The 26,220-nt window shown below is 47.3% G+C and overlaps 1 protein-coding gene across 1 annotated transcript; it reads left to right on the top strand.

The window, feature by feature from the left end:
- The first annotated feature begins 328 nt into the window (after positions 1–328).
- POLR2A (RNA polymerase II subunit A) lies at positions 329–24,896 on the top strand. Its single transcript, XM_033089796.1, has 29 exons — positions 329–822; positions 9,459–9,591; positions 9,733–9,869; positions 9,963–10,136; positions 10,256–10,537; positions 10,877–11,038; positions 11,184–11,404; positions 11,582–11,714; positions 12,224–12,348; positions 12,434–12,644; positions 13,183–13,392; positions 13,479–13,647; positions 13,826–13,920; positions 14,079–14,282; positions 14,444–14,666; positions 15,154–15,337; positions 15,745–15,916; positions 16,011–16,116; positions 16,212–16,417; positions 19,464–19,688; positions 19,846–20,092; positions 20,430–20,530; positions 21,397–21,501; positions 21,597–21,779; positions 22,040–22,243; positions 22,462–22,648; positions 22,774–22,887; positions 23,052–23,201; positions 23,304–24,896. The coding sequence occupies exons 1-29, from the start codon at positions 730–732 to the stop codon at positions 24,458–24,460; spliced, it is 5,913 nt and encodes a 1,970-aa protein (XP_032945687.1). The 5' UTR covers positions 329–729; the 3' UTR covers positions 24,461–24,896.
- Positions 24,897–26,220: the final 1,324 nt, after the last annotated feature.

The following is a 26,220-nucleotide window of genomic DNA, read 5'->3' as shown; positions in this document are numbered from 1 at the left end:
GGGGGGAAGGATATTAATGACTTTTACTGAAGATGAAAACACACTCCACATTAGAATAAAAGCGGCCTATATTTACCCTCGATCCTTCAAATCTTACACCTCAGTGAGGGAGGGAGCAGCGAGGAGAGGTGGCGGGATAGAAGTTCCCCTCCCCCGTCATTTCCAAAGGTCGCTCAAATCAGGGAGTCGAGGAGGGAGGAGCAACGATTCGAGCGTGCGCCCCGTGCAGGCCGGCGCAGGCGGCCCCGTAGCGCAAGGGAGGGCGGGAAAGGAAGGGGCGGAGATGCAGGGGCGAATCTATAAAGGGCGTCATTCGGCCAGTTCGCTCCTTAGAAGCGCCGAGAGCGCGGCCGGGACGGTTGGAGAAGAAGGTGGCTCCCGGAAGGGGGAGAGACAAACTGCCGTAACCTCTGCCGTTCAGGAGCCCGGTTACTTATTTATTCGTTACCCTTTTTCTTCTCCCTCCCCCAACCTTTCCCTTCCCCCTCCTCTTTTTTTTCCTTTTTGAGAGACGAAAAATCGCCGGAAAGGGGGAGGAAAACTCCTTTCGTTCCTTTTTATTTCCCCCCCCCTCCTTCCCTCCCCCACCTTTCCCTCCTCCGGCTTTTTCTTCCCAACCTAGGGAGGTCCTTCCCGGTGGCCGCCCCGACGGGGTCTGAGCACTTAGGCGGAGGCGGCGCAGGCTTTTTGTAGTGAGGTTTGCGCCTGCGCAGCGCGACTACCTCCGCGATGCATGGGGGTGGCCCCCCCTCCGGGGACAGCGCATGCCCGCTGCGCACCATCAAAAGAGTGCAGTTCGGAGTCCTCAGTCCGGATGAACTGGTAAGCGGCTCTGCGCTCGCACTCCTCCCTCCTGCGCCGCGGGCGGGGCTTGAAGGTAGCTGCGGAAACTTGGCGCTTCTCACTGCCTAGGGTGACAGGCTCGGGGGATGGGTTAGCGTCAAGGCAGTGCGGGTCCAGCCTCACGGCCTCCCAGAGAGAAATCTTGTTAGGGTGTGAGCAAACTGAGCGCTGTGTGCGGGATGGGAGCTTGGCTTCAGGAGATGCTGGTGGATGAGAAGAAGGGAGAGAAGGGTGACTGGCTCTACACCGCAGAGATACCGTCGTTGAACGAGATCAGGAGAATCCTACGGGGCCTATGCACATTTGGTTAAGAAGCCGAGCCCCAGATTTTCCCCCTCCGCCTTCTACAAATATTAATTGAGCACCTGCTCTGTGATAGACCCAACAAACGCTGGGGTTGCAGAGCTGAACAAGACGGACAAGGCCCCTGCCTTTTAGAGTGCTTTCTGTGGGAAGGGGAAAGGGCACGAAAAACGTACGAATAAATGAACAAACAAGATAATTCAGTTAATGGCAAGTGCCTTGAATAAAGGGAAACAATGTAATGCGATGGAGCCTCACTGAGGTGAGGCTACTTTAGATGGGGTGTTGTCAGGTTGGGAAGGCCTATCTGAGGAGATGACGTTACCTGAATGATTAGAAACAACCAGTCATCTAGGCCTAAGACAAGAGCTTGTCACGCAGAAGAAACAGCAAGTGCAAAGGACATGAGGAAGGAATGAAGTCGGTGTGTCTTAGGGGCTGAAAGAAGGCCAGTGGCTGGGGTTTAGTGGGTGAAAAGGAGAGTGTTACCAAAATGGGCTGGAGTAGAATGAGGTGGGGCAGGCCAGGTGGGATATTGTAAATCATGGTAAGGAATCTGGATTTGATTTTATTTTTAATAGGAAGCTATTGGAGAATTATAAGCAGGAGAGTGACATCATTTTTTGTTAAAAAAGAACAACTGCTTTGCTTGCCCTGTGAAGAACTGATTGGGGAGGAGGTCTAAGCATGGAAGCAGGAGGAGAGACCAGGGTGGAAGGTAGTTCTAAGGGAAAGCTGTTGGTGACTTGGACTCCCTTTCAGGGCAAACTGTAGAGAGTGGAGTTGAATGGCTGTGTTTGTGGATGGAGACAGTTTTGCTGGAGGAGAAAGCTCAGCTGTGAAATTTGTGTCTGGAGATAGAACCTTCTGAACGCACACCATACCACAGAATAAATTCCAGATGGAGTTAAGATTTAAATCTAAAACACAAAACTGTAGAACACTCAAAATATATAGAAGGCTTTGGGGGGGCTGATGCCAGGGGCAGAAACCCTTAATAGTAATAAATTACAGGTAGATCTTACTGAGTACCTGTTGTGTGATAGGCGCTGAGTTAAGTATTTTACACGTAAGGAAGAACAAGGCAGATTTCCCTACATAAAAATAAGAGCCACTTCTGTTTATCAGAGACATCATAGGTAGCTAAAAAACATTGGGAATATTTGCAATGTGACACAAAATTAGACTTCTTAATATACAAGGAACAGTTAAAAATGAGGAAAGCACACATCTATTTACTAGACAAATGGGTGGAAGATAGGAATAGGCAGTTCACAGTAGTACAGATGGCCAATAAAAATATTCAGCTTACTAATAAAAACATACAAATTAAAATATTTTTCCCTGCTGGCAAAAATATTGGGAAATAGGCATGCTTATATGTTGTTAGTAGAAGGATAAATTGATATAACCTTTTTGGAGGATAGTCTGACACTTTTATGAGTAGTTTATCATGCATATTCCTTGGTGCAGCACTACCACTTATAAAAATGTATCCTCAAATAAAAAACTTGTAATTTCTCCCCTTCAACATGACCCTCCCCCACTCTGCCTAGTTCAGCAAGCAAACAATGACTGCACCACACCATTCATCCAGTTGCTCAGGCCAAAAGCCTAAAAATCATCTTTGATTCTTCTCTATATCACAACCTCCACTCAGTCCATATGCCAGTCTGTCAGTTTTGCCTTTCAAAATGTCTGGAATCCAGCTATTTATGACTATCTCTATGTGGACCATCATGGTCCATCCTACCATCATCTTTCCCATTATACTATAGTAGTCCTAGCCCCGGTTTTTTCTCCTACAGTTTGCAGAGGAGCTAGAGAGATCTTTTCATCTTCTCTTTCCTTCATGGAATCCTCTTCAAAGGATCCAAACCCCTTACTATGACCTATTAGGTCCTGTATAATCTGCTTGTCTCTCCATCTCATTATCAATCTCCTCTTTGCTCTTCTTTAACCACAATGATCTCCTGTTATTCCAACACTACAATCTCATTCCTGCCTCATGGACCTCATTACTCACTGTTCCTGGTGTCCAGAGCAACATTGCCCAGACTTCCTCAGGCCTGTTCCTTTAGGTCAGTGTGTTCTCTGCGCAGATGTCATATTCGGAGCTCTTCCTTGACCACCCTATCGAAATGGCATTCCCCTGCGTTCTCTAATCCTTAGACTTTATTTTCATAGCCTATCACCAACTGAGAGGATTAGTTAGTTTTTCTGTTTCCTGCTCCCTCAATAGAATGTAAATTTCATGACGGATTTTGTATTCACTCTTTCTTCCTTCAATATCTCAAGTAGTGCTTGGCATATAATAGGCATATAATTAAAAAGTTTGTTGAATAAATGAGTGAATGAAATAATTGGACAGGTACACAAAGGTACATATAGAAGGATTTTTTATTGCAACATTGTTTGAAAATGACATTGTTTGAAATTATAAATTGCCTAAACATTTACTAATAGGAATTCTGTTGAATGATTCAGGGTCTATTTTTACAATAAAAGAAGGCTTTCCCAATAGGTTAAATCCCCTGTTCCCAAATTGCTGAGACACTGCAGCAAACTCCCAGGAGCCCAGTGAGAGATTTTAAATTTCCAAGAGAAGCACAGAAGCAGCTGTGTTTGTTTGATGTCCTGGAAACTACTAGTTCCAGGTAGTTCCTTTTCAACATTAGATGGCGCCAAATCCCTTCCAATGACGTCATTTATTTGTGAAGCTTGGTTTTTAGCAGTTGCTAAATACTGGGCAAAAACCAGTGTAGAGAAGAAATAAGGGTGGCGCTGTCCAATCTGATTCCAAGATTTGAGAAGTTTTGCAGTGTCCAGCAGGTGTCATAATTAATTGTGGTTATTTGGGAAAGAAATAAGAATATTTTAATTTTAATATATTAAAATATTTTTCTCAATTTCTGTGTATTATTTTTCCAAATGGCTATTAAGTTGGTAGGACATAAATACTAAGTTGTCTGGATCTAGGTACTTAATAAGGATCTCTTTTGGCCTAGGGAGTGCTGTGAAAGTTACTGAGACACTAAGTGCACTGAACTGATCAAGTTTAGGAATCTGAATCAATGAAAGTTACCGAACGGAATGCCAAGTGAGGCCCTGTTTATGCAGCAATGGGAACAGATTTGCACTTTTAAGAAAGTATGGAAGGCTGTTCACAAAACTTTACCGGGGTCAAGTTACTTGCAGTATATTACTTGCAGTATATTACTTGCAGTTTGTATAGTGCTCCTCCTGTATTTTGAGGGAATAGCGGTTCCACTTTGGGTAGGAGGATGGATTGGTGGCCTCTGGTAGATCAGATAGTATTTAAGGGTAGAATGTATTCCAGAGAATTGGCTGCAACGTAGGGAGCTATTGTCATTGCTGTTAAAAGAAGTGTTTGGATGTTGCTTAGTGAGTACGGAAACAAGGAAGTTTCGTGCTGGGGCTTTATGCAAAACGTATACACAGTCAAGGAAAATGGCGTTTGATTACATTTGAAGGAGTTGATCCCTATTCATTAAAAGCAACCATCTTCCATAGAAAGCGTAACTTAATTTATATCCTACCTTATTCCAAAAAGGATTTACCGTATTTTGCTGTGTATAATGTGCACTTTTTGGCCCAAATTTGTGCGGGGAAAAATAAGGATGCACATTATACATGGGTAGTACTAATTCCATATCTATATAAGTGTTTTTAATTATTTTATTTATGCTTATAAGTTAAAAGTGTAACTCTAGAAATCAATAACTATATACATATGCAAAATAATATCCTGGAATAGGATAATTGGTTTTGTTGAACTTACGACTGCAAGAACTTGCAGCGACTTAGAGTTCTTGGCCTTTTATGATGTGTAAATATCATAACTTTGTTACTGGTACATAAAATTGCTTGTATCTGTTCTTGTGTTTAGTAATTTTTTGTTACATAAAATTTCTTGTACCATAATATGTTAAAAAATAAATGCTAAAATTCCTTTATAATAGAAAAACCAAGTAACTAAATGTAAACAAATACAAATTTGAATTAAAAAATTAAAACAAAAGACTTTTTGAAAGTTTGTGCATTATACACGGCAAAATACGGTAAAACCGTGATAGGCTTTTTTAGGTAGTGTGGGTTACATTGGTGAATCAGAAGATTATTCGTGTCTTCAAATTATTTATAATCTAGTGAGGGATTTCCTATAATGCAACAAATATTGACTGAGCCCCTACCCTAGTGTTGGTTACTGTGCTAGGCACTGAGCATATAAAGCTAAATGAAACATGACCCTTGCGCTCAAGGATTACAGTCCAGACAAATGTGTAAACAAGTAATTAAAGTTGGGATGTGGTAAGGTTATGAAAAGTTAGAGAAGACTTTGCGAAGAGGTGACATTGGAATTAAGTCTTAAGGAGTGAAAAGAAGTTTATTTTTATTGCTCAAAAGGAATTTTGAGAAATCTATTGCAGTTGGAGCATAAATGTGGGGATGTGGTACCAAGAAAAGCTATAAAAGTAGGTTGAAGCCAAGTTGTAAGGACCTTATGTATTTTGCTAAAGGCAGAGGAAAGAGAATGAGTATTTACTGAGAATCTATGGCAAGCCTTTTGTTCTGCAACCTCAGGGGCACCTGGGATCGGCCACCTCCTCAGGAGTCTAATTTTTCTCATGTGAAATAAATGGGAAATAAACGTATTACTCACAATGTATCTTAGACATTTTTCCTATTTATCACTAGGGTTTCCGGGCGTGAATTCCCACCCGTTCTCGGGGATTTTTTTCGCTTTTCCATTCCCGAATCCCAAGAAAAGTTGGTCAGGAAATCAGGAAAATCGGCTCCTTGAACACAGGTGGTTGGTAGTTATCGGCCATCACTTTGTGGAAACGATTCATCGCGGAAAAAAGAAAACAGTTTATATCTCGGGATTCGGGAACGGGAAAGCGAAAACAATTCCTGAGAATGGGCGGGAATTCCCTCCTGGAAATCCTAGCAGTGAGAACCAATGTTTCGATGAAGGGCTGGGGGCTAAAGTAGTTTGTATATAATCCAAAATGACAATTCATTAATTTATGGTAGAGGGGTAATCCAGAGCATTCCAGGATAGCCCCATGCCCAGTCTCAGTGCCTAGAAGCAGAATTAGTCCTTAAAAGGTAGTTGGCTTGGTGGACTTAGAGCAGAGGGAGGTGAAAAGTTTTGAGTGGGGATTTCCCTTACTTAGGCTTCTCTCTCTAGTGACTCTTCTGGCACCCCGATTCAGGCCTGCTTCCACTTTTTTGTGTTTTCATTCAAGGTGAACAGACTCCCTCGTGTTTCTCATAGACACAATGCAGTTGATAAGAGTTCTAGTTTTGTGAATTTAGTCACCCACCATATGTATCTCCCTAAAATTTCATCAGGTCATCTGAGCATCGTGGGTACTCAGAACCTCTTCAGCCTTGCATCCGTAGACCATTTGGGTTTCTACCCAGCAGTGGCCAATCAGATCCGTTATGAGGGGGTTACTGGTTTGACTGGCAGGGGACAGCCTTCTCTCTTTTTATCAAGTTCTTTGAGGGTACTTTTCTGCAGTGGAGGGTCGTAAGCAGTTTAGTTCAGTTTAACAAACATTTATTGGGAGCCATGGGATCCAAGATTATAGATAAATGCTACCTGCCCAAGAGATGCTTATAATTTATGGGGAATACAGACCCCAATAGATAATTTCATTGCATATGAGATATGTGTAGTGGTAAAGGGGTTACAGAAGCACAGAGGAGGGGTGCCCATCTGTCTTGGGAGGCTGCGGAAAGGCTTTCTGGAAGAAGCAATGCCTGAGCTGAGTCTTTAAATAGCATTTTGTCTTGTGGGGAAAGGTGTTCCAAGCAGAGATAATAGCATGTACAAAGACCCAGGGGAGTGCAGCATATACACTGGGTGATAGGGGGACCACAGGGGCCTCTCTTACTGATGTGGAAAAAGAAAGGAAGGCGAAACTGTATAAAACCGTTTTTTGTAAGCGGCGTTTAGACTTCATTCTGAGGGCAAGAAGGAGGGCAAGAAGGTATGAAGATTAGATTTCCATTTTAGAGGGAGCACCCCAAATGTGATGTGAATGGGTTGGTGACGCACTGATGTAGACCAGAAAAGAATAGCCTGACCCAGGGCAGTGATAGCAGGCATGGAGAAGAGGGGCAAGATTCAAGAAATATTTAGGAGGTAAGCACTACCAGTGCTTGGTGAATGACTAGATAATTACATCCTGGGTTTAAGCAGGTTAATTAATCCTTAACAATTACATAGTTCATAAGTGATAGAGCCAGAATTCGAAGCCAGTAGTCTCTGAGAGTCTCTGACTGCAGCCCATACTCTTTCTACTGTTTTATGCCTGAGGGTAAATAGGGCTACGTATTGGTTTCAGACTCGAGTGCCACCATCTTAGATGGAGACTAAAGGAAGAAAAGATGTTTGTGGAGAAGGTAGTATGTTTTTAGACATGTTGAACTTGATTTATCAGTGGGATATCTGCAGGGCTACAGCAAATAGTTTCATTTGTGAATCCAAAGTCCGGAAGAAAAGTGAGGCCTGGAAGTAAAGATTTGGGTATCATCAGTGTGCAGTGAGAATCATGAGATAGCAAATAGGGTGCGATGAGAAGTGTGGATGAGCTGAAACCTTGGCGAGTAGCCGTGTTTAAGAAGCAGACCAAGGCAGAGGAGCCTGGGAAGGAGACTGAGCAGCAGCAGCCAGAGAGGTAGGAAGAGAGTGAGTGTCAAGCAAGTGGCCCATGTGTGGTGTCTCACAGGCCAGCAAGCCAGGACTGAGACAGGTCTGTTGGGCTGGGCTGAGTAGAGCTCACTGGCCTATCAGAAGTGGTTATAGGGATGTGGTGGTGGTGGAAGGAGACGGAATATTTAGGAAGATTGCTGTGTGTGTGTAAGCTCTCATGATCATTAGAGTTTGCTGATTTGAACTCACCCGTCTCTTTTTCCAGTATGATAATAGTGAAAGAATGTACAGGCAAATCCTGGCTTTGTCACTTTCTAGTTGCATGACCTTGGGCCTCTCAGTTTTGTAATCTGTAAAATGGAAACAGTGATGCATATTTTATAAGTTAGTTATGAAGATAAGAATGAATTATCTAGCACTGTGCTTAGCATCAAGATATGTCCTAGAGTTTAGATAATCATTTATGCTGCACCATGGTAGAGGGAGATGAGTATATGTTTGGGACCAGAGAAAGTTGGGTTTTACTTCTGCTGGCTCCTTGAGGTTGAGGCCTTGGGCAAGCCACTTCACACAGCCTCAAGTTTCTCATGTCTGAGAGAGAGGAATTCATTCCTAAAAGGTTTGTGGTGAGGATTAGAGAAACAAGGTACATGAAGTATATTTGGTGCCTGGCATGAAATTGACACTCAGATCGAAGCTTTTATTAAACACTTCTAAGTTCTTCCTTCTGGAAATTTAGTGGACTGAAAAGCTTAGCTAATTTAAAAATCCTTGGTTGTTAGTGTGTGAAAACTAAAGGTTTCCTCAACCAACCTCTAGTCCAGGGCAGAAATCTCTTCTTCAACTCAGATCTACTTCTGAACTCTTCCATCTCTCCCTATCTTTCATTGAATTGGTCCCATCGAGTCCTGGCTTCCTTCCCCTTTCTCAGGATTTTAGACGTGTTTGCCTTCATCTCACGAAGTGCCTGGGTTTACTTCTCCAAATAATTTTTACCAACCCTCCACTCTAGCACCTGGCTCTCCTGTCTTATCATAAAATCTCCATCTGATCACGGAAGGGTTCAGGCTGGCCAGGTCCCTGAGAAGGAGGAGGTGCCAAGGACAGGAACAAAGTGCCTAACTTCATAGAGTTGGCAGGGCATGTCTGGGGGCGGGGCACCTGTGCTGTCACAGCAGGAAGAGAGGTTCCTGCCCTGGACTCAGATTCTGGGGAAGAAACAAGATATTGATTTTTTTTATTTTCCTTGATTCAACTTGTATATCTTTTTACGGTTAAATCCTGTGAGTATTAGTGACCTAGAATTCAATCTAGAGGGATATCTGGGGTTCGAGTTCTAGAGGTAGCAACTTGTATGGAGCCTGGGGTCAAACACGGGCTGGCCTGAGCATCCCCCTTCCCACTCAGTGCCTGGGACAGGTTTTTGACTTGTGATGTTCAACTTTGGCATTTCCAGAGGTATACACACATTGACCGCCCCCCCCCACACACATACAATTTCCCTCACCCCAGGCTAAACCTGGGTAGTCTTCTGTAAGTTGTTTGTGGTTCTTTGAGGCCTTAGTATACGACAGTTGGAAGCTAGGAATCCTATTTAGTTATTATTGGCCTCTTTTTTCCACAGAAACGAATGTCTGTGACAGAGGGGGGTATCAAGTACCCCGAGACAACTGAGGGAGGCCGCCCCAAGCTTGGGGGTCTTATGGATCCAAGGCAGGGGGTGATAGAGCGGACTGGCCGCTGCCAGACATGTGCAGGTGAGTGCTGGGGGGTTGGCGTGGAATTGGGGAGGGCTGGAGGGAGAGAGGCTTGGTTGGGTCCTTAAAGAATAGCGGCCTGGAGCGGGGACACCTGGAGGTGAGAGCTGGGAGGAAAGTGTCAGGTGTGTGTTCCCACAGGAAACATGACGGAATGTCCTGGCCACTTTGGCCACATCGAGCTGGCCAAACCTGTGTTTCATGTGGGCTTCCTGGTGAAGACAATGAAAGTTTTGCGCTGCGTCTGCTTCTTCTGCTCCAAGTTACTTGTGGACTCTGTAAGTGGGGGATGGACTCTGGCCTGGGGGAGGGGTTGTTTGGTGGGGGGCAGAGGAGCAGGCCCAACTGACCCTGCTCTGCTCTGTCCCCAGAACAACCCGAAGATCAAGGACATTTTGGCTAAGTCCAAGGGGCAGCCCAAGAAGCGGCTCACACACGTCTATGACCTCTGCAAGGGCAAAAATATCTGCGAGGGCGGGGAGGAGATGGACAACAAGTTTGGCGTGGAGCAGCCCGAGGGTGATGAGGATTTGACCAAAGAAAAGGTAGCTGGGGCTGGCAGAGACTGTTGGGAGGGAGGGTCAGGAGGTGGTCCTAGAGGCTGGCATGGTGTGGGAGGGGTGGCCCGATTTCTGGGCGCTGATGGCCTCTCTCTCCTTGGAAGGGCCATGGTGGCTGTGGGCGGTACCAGCCCAGGATCCGCCGCTCAGGCCTGGAGCTGTATGCAGAGTGGAAGCATGTTAATGAGGACTCTCAGGAGAAGAAGATCCTGCTGAGTCCTGAGCGAGTCCATGAGATCTTCAAACGCATCTCCGATGAGGAGTGTTTTGTGCTGGGCATGGAGCCACGCTATGCCCGGCCTGAGTGGATGATTGTCACGGTGCTACCTGTGCCTCCCCTGTCTGTGCGGCCTGCTGTCGTGATGCAGGGCTCTGCCCGTAACCAGGTCAGCGGCTTGTGGACTGCCTCTCGGCTGCATGGCTGGGTGTCTGAGGGCAGGGTGCCCTGGGGGTGTGGGGTGGAGGTGGGCAGGAGCCAGTGTGGAGTGGAATGTGCATGCGTGATGGACAGATCGTCTGGGTCTGAAAATACGTTGCCACTTGCTGGCTCTGTAGCCTTTAGCAAGGCCCCTAAGGTATTTCCTGAAGGTGCTTCTGTATCTGTGAAATGAGAGACTGCCGTGCCTCCCAGGGTGGTGGTAGGGTGAGGGAGGTGCTGTGTGTTGGCACATGCGTGCTGAGTGCGCAGTGGTAGCTGGACTGAGCATGCTGACTTCCTACCTCAGGATGACCTGACTCACAAACTGGCTGACATCGTGAAGATCAACAATCAGCTTCGGCGCAATGAGCAGAACGGCGCAGCGGCCCATGTCATTGCAGAGGATGTGAAGCTCCTCCAGTTCCATGTGGCCACCATGGTGGACAATGAGCTGCCTGGCTTGCCTCGTGTGAGTCAGCACATTCTTCATGTGCCCGAGCGGAAAAGGGATTGGCGCCGCGGTGGGAGGGGGTGGCTGACATGAGGCCTCTGAGCTCTGGAGGAGGGGCCGATGCTGACTGCTGGGGTGCCCCCTACCCTGTGTTTCTTCACAGGCCATGCAGAAGTCTGGGCGTCCCCTCAAGTCCCTGAAGCAGCGGTTGAAGGGCAAGGAAGGCCGGGTGCGAGGGAACCTGATGGGCAAGCGAGTGGACTTCTCGGCTCGCACTGTCATCACCCCCGATCCCAACCTCTCCATTGACCAGGTTGGCGTGCCTCGCTCCATTGCTGCCAACATGACCTTTGCGGAGATTGTCACCCCCTTCAACATTGACAGGTGTGCCTCGGTTCAGAAGCCCTGCCTGGAGTGGTGGGGAGACGGGAGGGGAGCGGGCTCAGTGAGCTGGAGGGAGCACTGAAATTTAGAAACTAGGCCACTTGGGGCTCTGGGAAGAGGGTACCGATAAGGGCTTTCTGGGAAGTGTGTTGCTCACTGCACCTCGTTCCTTCCTAGACTTCAGGAACTAGTGCGCAGGGGCAACAGCCAGTACCCGGGGGCCAAATACATCATTCGAGATAATGGCGATCGCATTGACCTGCGTTTCCACCCCAAGCCCAGTGACCTTCACCTGCAGACTGGCTATAAGGTACGTAACAGGCAGGGCCTTTCTTACCTGAGCAGAAAGCTCTCTGGAATGGGGGCTGGCTGGATTGGGCCGGCTGAGGCTGTCCTGTTCATTAGGACTGAGGCTCGTTGACTCTTTTTAAAAGACTACTCTGTCCTAGGCTAGCTTGTAGCCGCCAGCCACTGGCATTCTGTGTGGGGCTCATATAAACTCAAGGGCAGCATGAGGGACATATATGGCAGGGAAGAGGGATCCAGGGAGGAAAGAGCAGAAGGCTTTCATGATCAGAGTCTCTCTTCATTTTCTTCCCTGACTGAATTCCCTGAGGTTGGTGGGTACTGTTCTTAGTCATCTCTGGTAACCTGGTATCTAGCCCAGGGCCTGGCCCAAAGAGGATGGTTACTAAGTGTTTCAAGTGAAATCACACCACAGTATCATCCATTTCCATCTACAAAGCTTTTTAGGTCCACTCTTACTTCATTCTTAGCATACCCCCTTCACTGAGACTTCTTCGCACTTCACCTCCCCAGGTGGAACGGCACATGTGCGATGGGGACATTGTTATCTTCAACCGGCAGCCAACTTTGCACAAAATGTCCATGATGGGGCATCGGGTTCGCATCCTCCCGTGGTCTACTTTTCGCTTGAACCTTAGGTCAGTCCCCTGGCTGGGGCTGGGTTGCTCCCTGAGCTTTCATTGCAGGCACCTCCTCAGTTCTGACTTCTCTCTTTCATTGCAGTGTGACAACTCCATACAATGCCGACTTTGATGGGGATGAGATGAACTTGCACCTGCCGCAGTCGTTGGAGACGCGGGCAGAGATCCAAGAACTCGCCATGGTGCCACGCATGATTGTCACCCCCCAGAGCAATCGCCCTGTCATGGGCATCGTGCAGGACACTCTCACCGCAGTGCGCAAATTCACCAAGAGAGACGTCTTCCTGGAGCGGGTATGTGGTCCTGGACAGGAAACCTGGCTTGGGCAGGCGGAGGGGCCCCAGGGCAGTGAGGCTGAAGAGGAAGAGCTATGACTTTGGTCCTGACTTTCTCTGTATTAACCTCCATGTGAAACTGCCTTTCCCGTGAGGCAGAAGGATAGGGGGTTGGTTAGGAAAGGTCAAGAGGCCAAAAAGGTCTATGGCTTTAGCTCCCTATTTAGTTCCATAAAATGTCATGTAATGTCAGGTATTGTCTGGTAAGTAAAGGTGAAGGGAAAACTAAATTACCTTGTTAAAGTTCTATTTATCTATTTTCTTTCTTTTTACTTTCACTTATTTCCTAATTATTAAAAATAATTTGTACTTATTATTTTAAAAATGTCTCATTGTGACAAATTTTTTGATTAAAAATTTGGAAAACATTTTTCTTGGCTTCTCTTTGCTTCCAAAATCTGGCTTTCACTCTTGGGCAGGGTGGGCTCCCCTGGCATTCCCAAGAGGCAAGACCTGCAGTTCTGAGTTCCCGTCTTTCTTGCTCTTTATCTCACAGGGTGAAGTGATGAACCTCCTGATGTTCCTGTCCACGTGGGATGGGAAGGTGCCCCAGCCAGCCATCCTGAAGCCCCGGCCCCTGTGGACAGGCAAACAGATCTTTTCCCTCATCATACCAGGCCACATCAACTGTATCCGCACCCACAGCACCCATCCTGACGATGAGGACAGTGGCCCTTACAAGCACATCTCTCCTGGGGACACCAAGGTAGGGCCTGGCTTCTGGGTGTGTAGGGGACAGGATTTGGACACGGGGGTCTCAGCAGGGGCCTTGAGTGAGTGCTTTGTCCACAGGTGGTAGTGGAGAACGGGGAGCTGATTATGGGCATCCTGTGTAAGAAGTCTTTGGGCACGTCGGCGGGCTCCCTGGTCCACATCTCTTACCTAGAGATGGGTCACGACATCACTCGCCTCTTCTACTCCAACATTCAGACTGTCATTAACAACTGGCTCCTCATCGAGGGTAAGGATAGGGATTCCACCGAGCCCTCCATGAATCCTCTCTCCCACTGCTTACTGTTCTTCTTCCAGCCCTTTCTCTTTCCTCCTTGGGTTTGGTGTCCCTCCTTCTACTCTCTTGACTGTGATTCCATTCCATGTTTCTCGGGAGTTCAAAGAAGATGTTGCTGATATCTTTCTAGGTCATACCATTGGCATCGGGGACTCCATTGCTGATTCTAAGACTTACCAGGACATTCAGAACACTATTAAGAAGGCCAAACAGGATGTAATAGAGGTGAGAGGGAAGACTGGGCAAAGACGGAATAAGAACGTCTCGTGGACTTTGAACTTAATTAACATTATCGAGTAAAGGGGGTGTCAGGATTAGCGAGAAGGGCAATATAACAGGGATTGATGTTTCACTGAGCACTGCACCTCCTCCTCTGTACCCAGGTCATTGAGAAAGCTCATAACAACGAGCTGGAGCCCACCCCAGGGAACACTCTGCGGCAGACATTTGAAAACCAAGTGAACCGCATTCTCAACGATGCTCGAGACAAGACTGGCTCCTCTGCTCAGAAATCCCTGTCTGAATACAACAACTTTAAGTCTATGGTTGTGTCTGGAGCGAAAGGTTCCAAAATTAACATCTCCCAGGTGGGGAGCGTTGTCTTTCCAAATATGGGGCCACTGAAGGTTGGGAGGAGGAGAGTAGGTATGTGTTACTGGGGTTGGGGGAGGCGTTGAGGAGGAAAACTGGAAACTCATATTCTCAGGGCGAAGGGAGTTAGATGCACTCTGCCTTTTCCGTTTCCCAGGTCATTGCTGTCGTCGGGCAGCAGAACGTGGAGGGCAAGCGGATTCCATTTGGATTCAAGCACCGGACTCTGCCTCACTTCATCAAGGACGACTATGGGCCTGAGAGCCGTGGCTTTGTGGAGAACTCCTACCTGGCCGGCCTCACACCCACCGAGTTCTTTTTCCATGCCATGGGGGGTCGTGAGGGGCTCATCGACACAGCCGTGAAGACTGCTGAAACTGGTGAGGCCTTCAGATCCAGGGTCCTTCCATGGGCTGGTACTAGGGAGTACCACAGCAGAGAGGCCCCTGGTGGTGGGGACTGGGGGTTCTCAGGCTAAAGTCATCAATTCCCAAAGATGGAATTTTGGCCTTTATGGAAAGCATAGAGACTACAGCTCAAGAGTTAGAAAAATACCCTTGTTCTGACTGCTGTACCGTATCCCAGGATGAGGGATAGAGCCTCCAGAGCCCCTGGGTCTCTGCTCCTGACCTGTCGCATAGGGACTGGTTCCTGGGGGACAACGCTGGGCCTGGTTCCATCTGGTGGTGGATATGGCTTTTCAATGAGAAGCCTCGGGGATGAGGGGTTACTAGTTGGCTCTTCTGATGATCAGGTGAGTTAAGAATCCGGAGTGGCCAGCAAGCCTCATCCTGAGATAGGGAGGGCTCTTTGGGCTTTGTCATCCTCTTCTTGCCTTGGGTCCCATCATTGATTACCTCTCCCCAGGGTACATCCAGCGGCGGCTGATCAAGTCCATGGAGTCGGTGATGGTGAAGTATGATGCGACCGTGCGGAACTCCATCAACCAGGTGGTACAGCTGCGCTACGGCGAGGACGGCCTGGCGGGCGAGAGTGTTGAGTTCCAGAACCTGGCTACCCTTAAGCCTTCCAACAAGGCTTTTGAGAAAAAGTGAGGAGGCAGCAGGTGGTGGTTCTCGCCCCTGGGGCTCATGGCCACATTGTGAGAGAGATCCACACCTAAAGAGATCACGGGGAATGTGTCCTGCAGTGGACCTTACTTTGTACAGCCCTTTCCTCACCCCTCTGATAGCAGCTGCGCTATGGGCGAGGGTGGGTGGAGAGCAGATTTGAGACCCATCACCACTTTGTCCCTGGTAACAGTACAAAGGTGCTGGCATTGGCTCAGGTGCTGCTGACAGTCCTTGGGCCTGGATCTTATATTTCCCTACCCAGGATTCTTGTCTCCAAAGAGAGACATCCTGCGGGGTTGCACCTTTGGGAGCGTCACAGTGCTCTTTGTGGGAATCAGGCACCAGGGCCCACCTGCCCCTTGACTCCACCCCCTGCCATCCACAGGTTCCGCTTTGATTATACCAACGAGAGGGCCCTGCGGCGCACTCTGCAGGAGGATCTGGTGAAGGATGTGCTGAGCAATGCGCACATTCAGAACGAGCTGGAGAGAGAATTTGAGCGGATGCGTGAGGATCGGGAGGTGCTCAGGGTCATCTTTCCAACTGGCGACAGCAAGGTGCGTGTGGACAGGAGGGGCTAGGCTGGACGAGTGCTGCCCCTGCGTGGCTGTACCCGACTCGTGATCCTTCCTCCCTTCCCTCCTGCCGCAGGTTGTCCTCCCCTGTAACCTGCTGCGCATGATCTGGAATGCTCAGAAAATCTTCCACATAAACCCTCGCCTTCCCTCCGACCTGCACCCCATCAAGGTGGTAGAGGGTGAGTACCTGCTTTGGGGCCTCCATGCCAGGATGGGGATGAGGACTCTGTTGGGCTGTGGTCTACAATCTCTTCACTCCTCATTTGGCCCCCAGGAGTCAAGGAATTGAGCAAGAAGCTGGTGATTGTGAATGGTGATGACCCACTGAGCCGGCAGGCTCAGGAAAATGCCACACTGCTCTTCAACATTCATCTTCGATCCACACTGTGCTCCCGCCGCATGGCTGAGGAGTTTCGGCTGAGTGGAGAGGCCTTCGACTGGCTGCTTGGAGAGATCGAGTCCAAGTTCAACCAAGCCATTGTGAGTGTTGTACTCGTCATCTCAGCCTTGTTTTTCTCCTTTAACCTGTTGACTTCTCTCACTTCCGCCCACAAATGTCTAATAATAGCTCTCATTCACTGAGAGACTGCTGTGTACCAAGTCCTGTATTTGGGGCTTTATACCTTTATTCCTTCACAATCTTAAGATGATCCTAGAAGGGGAAGGGTTGTTAGTCCCATGTTGCAGAGATTAAAAAAAACAGCCTTGGAGAGATGATGTGACTGTATTATATGATGGCCATATAGGAAATAAGTCGCGTGGTTGGGATATGAAATGGGAGTATTGGTCTGTATTTTTTTTAAATGCTTGCTGTGTGCAGAATTTTAAGTTAGATGGAGGTAGGGAATTGGAGTAAGCAGGAGAGAGATTTACAGGTATTGGAATATACCATCACTGTCCTTAAGGATTTTACAGGGTAATGGAAGGAGAGAAGCATTTAATTATAGGCATGCTTCTGCATCCATTTGATTTAAATCCAGTTTTATAAATAATTAAAGTGCATTAGAGAATATTGCAAGACATGGTTGAAAGATAATAAAGACTTACATCAACGAAAAGACATTTCATGTTCATGGATTAGAAAACTTAATATTGTTAAATGGCAATAATCCACAAAGTGATCTACAGATTCAATACAATCACTGTCAGATTCCAGCTGCCATTTTGCTAAAATTTATAAGCTGATCCTAAATTCATATGGAAATGCAAGGGACCTGAAATAAGCAAAACAGTTTTGAAAAAGAACAAACTTCGAGGACTCACACCTCTGATTACAGAACTTACTACAGACCTGCTGACATAATCAAGACAGTGTGCTGCTGACATAAAGATACATGTATAGATTAATGGAAGAGAATTGAGAGTCTAGAAATACACCCTCACATTTATGGTCACTTAATTAATTATATTTTTATTTTTTTAAAGATTTTATTGGGGAAGGGGAGCAGGACTTTATTGGGGAACAGTGTGTACTTCCAGGACTTTATTCCAAGTCAAGTTGTTGTCCTTCCAGTCTCAGTTGTGGAGGGTGCCGTTCAGCTTCAAGTTGTTGTCCTTTCAATCAATTGTGGAGGGCGCAGCTCAGCTCCAGGTCCAGTTGCCATTGCTAGTTGCAGGGGGCATAGCCCACCATCCCTTGTGTGAGTTGAACTGGCAACCTTGTGGTTGAGAGCCCACGCTCCAACCAACTGAGCCATCCGGGAGGCAGCTCAGCTCAAGGTGCCATGTTCAATCTTAGTTGCAGGGGGCACTGCCCACCATCCCTTGTGGGACTCAAGGAATTGAACTGGCATCCTTGTGGTTGAGAGCCCACTGGCCCATGTGGGAATCGAACCGGCAGCCTTCACAGTTAGGAGCACGGAGTGCCAACCGCCTGAGCCATCGGGCTGGCCCAATTTTTTAATTTTTTAAATTTTTATTGAGGAATATTGGGGAATAGTGTGTTTTTCCAGGACCCATCAGCTCCAAGTCAAGTCGTCGTTTTCAATCTAGTTGTGGAGGGCACAGCTCATAGGCCTATGTGGGAATCGAACCAGCGACCTTAGTGTTATGAGCATTGTGCTCTAACTCACTGAGCCAACCAGCCACCCCTTTGGTCACTTAATTTTTGACAATGGTGCTAAGTCAATTAAATGGAAAAAGAATAATCTTTTCAGCAAATAGTGGTGGGATAATTGTATGTTCACATGCCAAAGAATGAAGTCAAATCCCCACCTCACAACATACATAAAAATTTTCTCAAATATATTAAAAAACCTAAATATAAGAGCTAAAACTATAAAACTCTAGAAGAAAACACTGGGGTAAATCTTCATGACTTTGAATTAGGCAATGAATGGATTCTCAGGTATGCTACCAAAAGCATGAGCAGTAGCAACAACAAAAATATATAAATTGAACTTCATCAACATTAAAACCGTTTATGATTTAGAGGACACATCAGGAAAGTAAAAAGATAACACACAAAATGGGAAGAAATATTGCAAATCATAGATCTAAAAAGGGCCATGCAAAAGGACTATTAGATGTCAGCAGTGAAAAGAAAAAATATCAAAGAATTTGAGTCAATGTTTTCTCCAAAGGAGAGACGTAAATGACCAGTAAACACATGAAAAGATGACGTGCCTCATTAGCCATTGAGGAAATGCAAAGCACAACCACAGTGGGCTACCACTTCATGCCCACTAGGATGGCTAAAATTAAAACCAGGTGTTGGCGAGGATGTGGCGGAATTGGGATTCTCATATACTACTGGTGGGAATGGTCCATCTGTTTTGGAGAACAGTCTGGCAGTTCCTCAAAAGTTTGAACATTCAGTTACCATATGACCCACCAGTTCCATCCCTAGGAATATACCCAAGAGAATTGAAAGCATATGTCCACACAGAAATCTGTACACAAATATTTATAGTAGCATTGTTCATGATAGCCAAAGCAGTGGAAACAACCCAAATAGTCACCCATTAATGACTGGATACGCAAAACTGGTATATCCATAAAAGAGAAGATTAGCCCATGATAAAAAAAAAAAAAAGGCATCAAGGCATAAAAAGACGGTGACGAACCTTAAATACATGTTACTAAGTGAAAAAAGCGAGTCTGAAAAGGCTACATACTACTACGTGATTCCAATTAAAAGGTTAAATTTTATGGTATGTGATTATATCTCAATTAAAATAATGCATTGGGGAGCTTCCCATTTAGAAGACTGTTACCAAATGAATATTGACCCTGTTACTTCCGCATACTTTTAGAAATTTGGGTTTTAGATGGTATATACCTTTTTGTGAGTATGTGGCACATCAGGTGCAAAATGGTGTGTGTAAATTGAAGCACTGTTTGAGGAAGGGGATGATCAAATAGGACTGATTTTTATTGGTTTTTTTTTAGCCTCTGCCTTTTACAAATGCCTCTGTCCCATGTCCTTTAAGAGCAGAGGATAGTCCCAGCCCTGACTGCATCTTGCTGTCATTCACCAGAAAGGTGGGGCTTGCTTTTCGTGGTGCTAGATTTTCTTACTCTGTAGGCCCATCCTGGGGAAATGGTGGGAGCTCTGGCTGCACAGTCCCTTGGAGAACCTGCAACCCAGATGACCTTGAACACCTTCCACTATGCTGGTGTGTCTGCCAAGAACGTGACACTGGGTGTGCCCCGACTTAAGGAGCTCATCAACATTTCTAAGAAGCCAAAGACCCCCTCACTTACCGTCTTCCTGCTGGGCCAGTCTGCTCGAGATGCTGAGAGAGCCAAGGTAGGGCTTGAGGGGTGGGCTTCCCGGCAGGAGGAAAAGGAAAGGAACTCTTTTCCTTGAATAAAATGTTTTGAGATTCCCTCTACAAGAGGGCTTGAAGAGGCCTTTGGGGCTACCCAAATGCAAACATCTGTGTCATGTACCCCTTTTTCCCCAGGACATTCTGTGCCGCCTGGAACATACAACATTGAGGAAGGTGACTGCCAACACAGCCATCTACTATGACCCCAACCCGCAGAGCACAGTGGTGGCGGAGGATCAGGAATGGGTGAATGTCTACTACGAGATGCCTGACTTTGATGTGGCCCGAATCTCCCCCTGGCTTTTGCGGGTGGAGCTGGACCGGAAGCACATGACTGATAGGAAGCTCACCATGGAACAGATTGCTGAAAAGATCAATGCTGGTAAGGCCGCGAGGGCTGGCCCGGCTCAGGAGTTTTGCCGGGGATCCCCGTCGGTCATGTCACTGCACTCTAGTCCCCAACAAACCACTCCCCTCACCACCTTCCATGCACTCGTTCTGCTCCCTCAAGGATCTCTTCCCCAGTTCCCCTCTGCACCCCCTTTTCCTTCTTAGTGTTTCCCCTTCCTCTTTCTAGAAGGGTTCTATGAGAAGGAGGGGGGAGCCAAAAGAGCACCCTGTAAGGAGAGAGCTGCAGGTGAACAGTGACCGGGATGCAAGTCCTGTAGGAAGCAAGTTCTACAGGTGTGATCTTTCTCATGGCTCCTCTTCCCCACCAGGTTTTGGTGACGACTTGAATTGCATCTTTAATGATGATAATGCAGAGAAGCTGGTGCTCCGTATCCGCATCATGAACAGTGATGAAAACAAGATGCAAGAGGTAATGGGATCCCGGAAAAACTTCATATATCAAACATAGGAAGCCATTAAATCTTGTTCATGATCAAAGAAGTTCAGGTGAAAGCAACATTGAGGTGGCAGTCACATCACCTGATCTAAGGAAGGCTAATGGTGGTTAACGATGATTTTCAAAAGTTTCAACAGCAAAAATCTTTGAAATCTGAAGTAGCAGTCATATCGATAAAGCAGGCAGCATTGATGTGGGGGTATCCTCATAGCTGTCATTGGCTCGCTCCTCCCCTGAGACGCTTTGCAGGTGAGGGCGGTGGGTCGAGTTGGGGGTAGTTTGGACAATAGGAGTCGCTATGTTGTACGGGAGGTGGTGTGATAGCGGTTATAACAAGACCCAAGAAAATGTTTGACCAGTGATTTCACTCCTAGGCATGGCTTCTAAAGAAATGGTTTATCAGGTGTGGGTGGGTGCCTGGTGCTTTAATAATAAAAACTTAGAACTTAACTATTGAACTGTCAGAATGGAAAAGAAAATTTTGATGTGTCTTGATGGAATACAGTATGCCTTCATTCAATGTGATCATTTGTCCAGGCTGTAGCAGCCCGGGCCAGTAGTGCCAGAACAAGGGCGGAGAGTGCTATGTGTGTTGCTACAGCCCTGAGTGCATGCACGCACATGTGGAAATTGTATTAGTAGTTTGGGGTGTGGGTGCCTTTCCTTAGGTTTCTTTTAATATGCGCATAAAAACACAATAAAAAGTAATCTCAGTGGAACCAAAGAGGGCAGAGTCCGGGGCATGACGTGACTCTTACATCACTGAGAAGGTGTGGTTTAGGGTGACCCTGGGTAGAGACCTGAGGATTCCAGGAATGGTGACTTTGCTGCTATTGCAGGAAGAAGAGGTGGTGGACAAGATGGATGACGACGTTTTCCTGCGCTGCATCGAGTCCAACATGCTGACAGATATGACCCTGCAGGGAATCGAGCAGATCAGCAAGGTTAACCATTCCCTTCCCTGGAGCCCTTCCCCCTCCCGTTCTCCCTCCCCCCCCCCCCCCCCCCACCATCCTGAGCTCACTGTGTCCCCCTCCAGGTGTACATGCACTTGCCGCAGACAGACAACAAGAAGAAGATCATTATCACAGAGGATGGGGAATTCAAGGCCCTGCAGGAGTGGATTCTGGAGACGGACGGTGTGAGCTTAATGCGGGTGCTGAGTGAGAAGGATGTGGACCCCGTGCGCACCACATCCAATGACATTGTGGAGATCTTCACGGTGAGCACCTTGGAGCCCCACTGCCCAGCTCTCTGTCCTGCACCTCTGGTTCGAGGCCCCCTCCCTGGGTCTCCTGGCAACAGTTGCATTCTTTGCTCTCCACTCACGGGAGTTCTTTGGTCAGATTTTTTTATGCCTGAATCCACTTTTGAGTCTGGGCTTCACTGACTCCTGACTGTCCCTCTGTGGGTCTGCGTGGCATTAGGAGCCTGAAGCAGAGCTACTCTGTCTTGACCTTTCACCCTCAAACTCCATGCCAGGTGCTGGGTATCGAAGCTGTGCGGAAGGCCCTGGAGCGGGAGCTTTACCATGTCATCTCTTTTGATGGTTCCTACGTTAATTACCGGCACTTGGCTCTCTTGTGTGATACCATGACTTGTCGTGGCCACTTGATGGCCATCACGCGACATGGAGTCAACCGCCAGGATACAGGACCTCTCATGAAATGCTCCTTTGAGGAAACGGTAATGACAGCTTCTAAACAGGGTGGAAGGAGAGAGAAAGGAAGGAGGGAGTGCTGTGGGAAGAATGGTGTCCACCAAAGTGAACGTGCATGCGGTGGGCATTGGTGCTGGTCTTCCCTCTGTTGGCTGGGTGGGCTGTAATGATGGTGGAACAGCCCTGGAGTGTTAGGTGTGGGGTCTAATGGGGCCTGCCCCGTCGCCCTCTTCTGGTTGTTCAGGTGGATGTGCTTATGGAAGCAGCTGCACATGGTGAGAGCGACCCCATGAAGGGGGTGTCTGAGAATATCATGCTGGGCCAGCTAGCTCCAGCTGGCACTGGCTGTTTTGACCTCCTGCTTGATGCAGAGAAGTGCAAATATGGCATGGAGATCCCCACCAATATTCCTGGTTTGGGAGCTGCTGGACGTGAGTATGAGGGCCTCAGCTGCATGGAATTGGGCTGGATCTTCGAAAGGGAGGCAGACCATGGGTGGGAGGTTGGCCAGTCTCTCAGAGCTGTTCCTCATAAGTCACTGTGTGTCTTTTTGCAGCCACTGGCATGTTCTTCGGCTCAGCACCCAGTCCCATGGGAGGAATTTCTCCAGCCATGACACCCTGGAACCAGGGTGCAACCCCAGCCTACGGTGCCTGGTCCCCCAGTGTTGGTGAGTGACCTAGCCCAGGAAGAGAGTCCTTTTGGTGGTTCAGAGGATGGATGAGCTGGGCTTGTCAAGATCACCATGTTGGAACACTTCAGAGGCCATGATGTTCTGGGGAAGGTGTTGGGCTCTAGCTCTGGTTTTAACTTAATGTTTGTCTCACTTCGCAGGGAGTGGAATGACCCCGGGGGCTGCTGGCTTCTCTCCCAGTGCTGCTTCAGATGCCAGTGGCTTCAGCCCTGGTTACTCCCCTGCCTGGTCTCCCACGCCGGGCTCCCCAGGCTCACCAGGCCCCTCGAGCCCCTACATCCCATCACCAGGTAAGTTGTCCCTTTCTGTCAGGGCCAAGTTCATTTCCTCCCAGTCTTTCCTTCTGGGCTAGTCTCTTCATCACTTAAATCTTTTTGGCTTCTTTCCCACAGGTGGTGCCATGTCTCCGAGCTATTCACCAACATCGCCTGCCTATGAGCCCCGCTCCCCTGGGGGCTACACACCCCAGAGTCCCTCTTACTCCCCCACTTCACCCTCCTACTCCCCTACTTCCCCATCCTATTCTCCAACTAGTCCCAACTACAGTCCCACGTCACCCAGCTACTCACCAACTTCTCCGAGCTACTCGCCAACCTCTCCCAGCTATTCCCCGACCTCCCCCAGTTATTCACCCACCTCTCCCAGCTATTCTCCCACTTCACCAAGCTACTCGCCCACATCACCCAGCTACTCACCAACCTCTCCCAGCTACTCGCCCACGTCTCCCAGCTACTCACCAACGTCTCCCAGTTACTCACCAACATCACCCAGCTATTCTCCCACTTCTCCCAGCTACTCACCAACATCTCCGAGCTATTCTCCAACATCACCAAGCTACTCACCAACTTCCCCAAGTTACTCCCCCACTAGCCCTAACTATTCTCCAACCAGTCCCAATTACACCCCGACGTCACCCAGCTATAGCCCAACGTCACCCAGCTACTCACCGACCAGTCCCAATTACACGCCAACAAGCCCTAACTACAGCCCAACCTCTCCCAGCTACTCTCCGACTTCTCCCAGCTACTCTCCGACCTCACCAAGTTACTCCCCTTCAAGCCCACGGTACACACCACAGTCTCCAACCTATACCCCGAGCTCTCCCAGCTACAGCCCCAGCTCTCCCAGCTACAGCCCTACCTCACCAAAGTATACCCCAACCAGCCCTTCCTACAGTCCCAGCTCACCAGAGTATACCCCAACCTCTCCCAAGTATTCACCTACCAGCCCGAAATATTCACCCACCTCTCCCAAGTATTCTCCTACTAGCCCCACCTATTCGCCCACCACCCCGAAATACTCGCCAACATCTCCTACTTACTCACCCACCTCTCCTGTGTATACCCCAACCTCACCCAAGTACTCACCTACTAGCCCCACTTACTCACCCACCTCCCCCAAGTACTCACCCACCAGCCCTACCTACTCGCCCACCTCCCCCAAAGGCTCTACCTACTCGCCCACTTCCCCTGGCTACTCACCCACCAGCCCCACCTATAGCCTCACCAGCCCGGCCATCAGCCCGGATGACAGTGATGAGGAGAACTAAGGGTGAGCAGGGCGCAGCAGCTGGCTAGGGCAAAGGGCAGCCTGCTCGTGCCCTGCAGTCCGCTCCCCTCCGTCGTGGGGGCCAGGCCCCCTGTCTGGCTCCCTTGTATATAGCTTCTTGTGACAAAGTTCCCCAGTGAAGTTCTGGTCCCATTTCCAGTGGGCCTTTTTGTCTTGTTCTCCACTTGTGCCGTCTCAGAATCCACTCACCTGGCTGTGATGTCCTTCTTACCCCACCGACCCCAGGCCTGTCCCCAAATTAAGGATCCCTCCTTGGCTGTGGTTTGATTGGGGGTAAAGGGTATTTTAACTTCTTAGGGGTAGTTCCTGCTCTGGGTCTTTACATATGATCTTCAAGAAGAACAAAGCTAAAGCTGCCTTTTGTCTGTTATTTTATTTTTTGAAGTTTAAATAAAGTTTACTAATTTTGACCAAAAGCGTGTACATTGAGTGCTTAATTGCAAGGCAAGAATACCCAGGCCCCTGCTTCCTGCCTGGGCTGCTGTGCCTTTTGGTGTGTTTTAGCTACTTCCTGCAAAGGGAAGAGAGGCAGGAAAAAGAACAGATGGTGCATTCACCTGTTGAACAAACACCTACTATGTGCCAGGCATTGTTCTGTCCTGGGTTTGTGGTCAAACAAATAATAGCCCATTTCCTGCACTAAGTCAATAGTGAACATAACAGTTTGTTAACCTATTTTACTGATTACTGTAATATGTAATTTGGAAAAGTAAAGGGAGATGCACAGAAGCAGAAAAGTTATCACCCTTAACGCTACCACCAGGAGGCAGGTTTTCTTTTGGTATTTTTCCTACCTGTTTCTCAAGTCACTTCTAACCAGTTTTTTTGTCCTTGAACCAACAATGAGAAGACCATGGATACTGTAGTATGTTTTCAAGCTGAAGTTAAAGGACTTGGGGATAATGTGCTCCTTTTAGTTGGCCATTTTATAATTTCATTAGCACATTCTTAATATGTATATCAAGTTTCTATATCTTCTGCAAGTTATTTCTGGTTTACTTTAGATATTTTTAATTCATTTTTTTAAACTGAAATATTTCAAGTAAAGTAATATGGCCAAGATCTATTAATTTATCACCAAGATTATAGATAATAGATGATATAATTTTTCTATATTCAGATCTTTGTTTAGAAAGAAATGACTTTTTATAAAGAGGATATATAGTTACTATAAAAGACCTCCAAGCACTATAGAAAGAAAGAAAATAACAAATCTCCCCAAATCACATCACCAAGAAACTAGTGTTGGCAGTTAGCGAACATAATTCCAGACATCTCTTTCATTATTGAATGACAGAAAGTTAGAAATTGTTTAATAAGCGTGGGATTATTTACATAAATGTATTGAGTTTGGGCTGCTATAACAATACCATAGACTGACTTACAAACAAATATTTCTCACAGCTCTGGAAGCTGGGAAATCCAAGATCAAGGTTACTGGCAGATTTTGGTGCCTGGTGAAGGTTCACAGCCAGCCATCTTTTCACTGGCCCTTTTCTCACTGTTCTCAATGAGCACAAGGGGCAAGAGTGCTCGGGGGTTTATTTTATAGGACACTAATTCTATTCATAAGGGCTCTGCCCAAAATGACCTAAGTATTTCCCCGAAGCCCTGCGTTCAAATACCATCACACTTGCGATTAAATTTCAACATAAGAATTTTTGGAAGACAACCATTCAGTCTATGGCACACACTACTTAATTACTTAATAAATTCAATAATTTTTAAGAAGAAAAAAGA

This window comes from Rhinolophus ferrumequinum, chromosome 21 (genome assembly GCF_004115265.2).
Source record: "Rhinolophus ferrumequinum isolate MPI-CBG mRhiFer1 chromosome 21, mRhiFer1_v1.p, whole genome shotgun sequence".
NCBI classification, from domain to species: Eukaryota; Metazoa; Chordata; class Mammalia; order Chiroptera; family Rhinolophidae; genus Rhinolophus; species Rhinolophus ferrumequinum.
Note: the sequence above shows the minus strand (reverse complement) of the source record. Positions and strands in the feature narration are given on the sequence as shown.

What these genes read in the sequence shown, in the direction of transcription:
- POLR2A (XM_033089796.1), top strand. Translation starts at nt 730, where the DNA reads ATGCATGGGGGTGGCCCCCCCTCCGGGGACAGCGCATGCCCGCTGCGC. An exon ending in CCAAAATTAACATCTCCCAG is followed by an intron (nt 14,283 to 14,443) that starts GTGGGGAGCGTT and finishes TCCGTTTCCCAG; the next exon opens with GTCATTGCTGTCGTCGGGCA. An exon ending in CCAAGTTCAACCAAGCCATT is followed by an intron (nt 16,418 to 19,463) that starts GTGAGTGTTGTA and finishes CTTACTCTGTAG; the next exon opens with GCCCATCCTGGGGAAATGGT.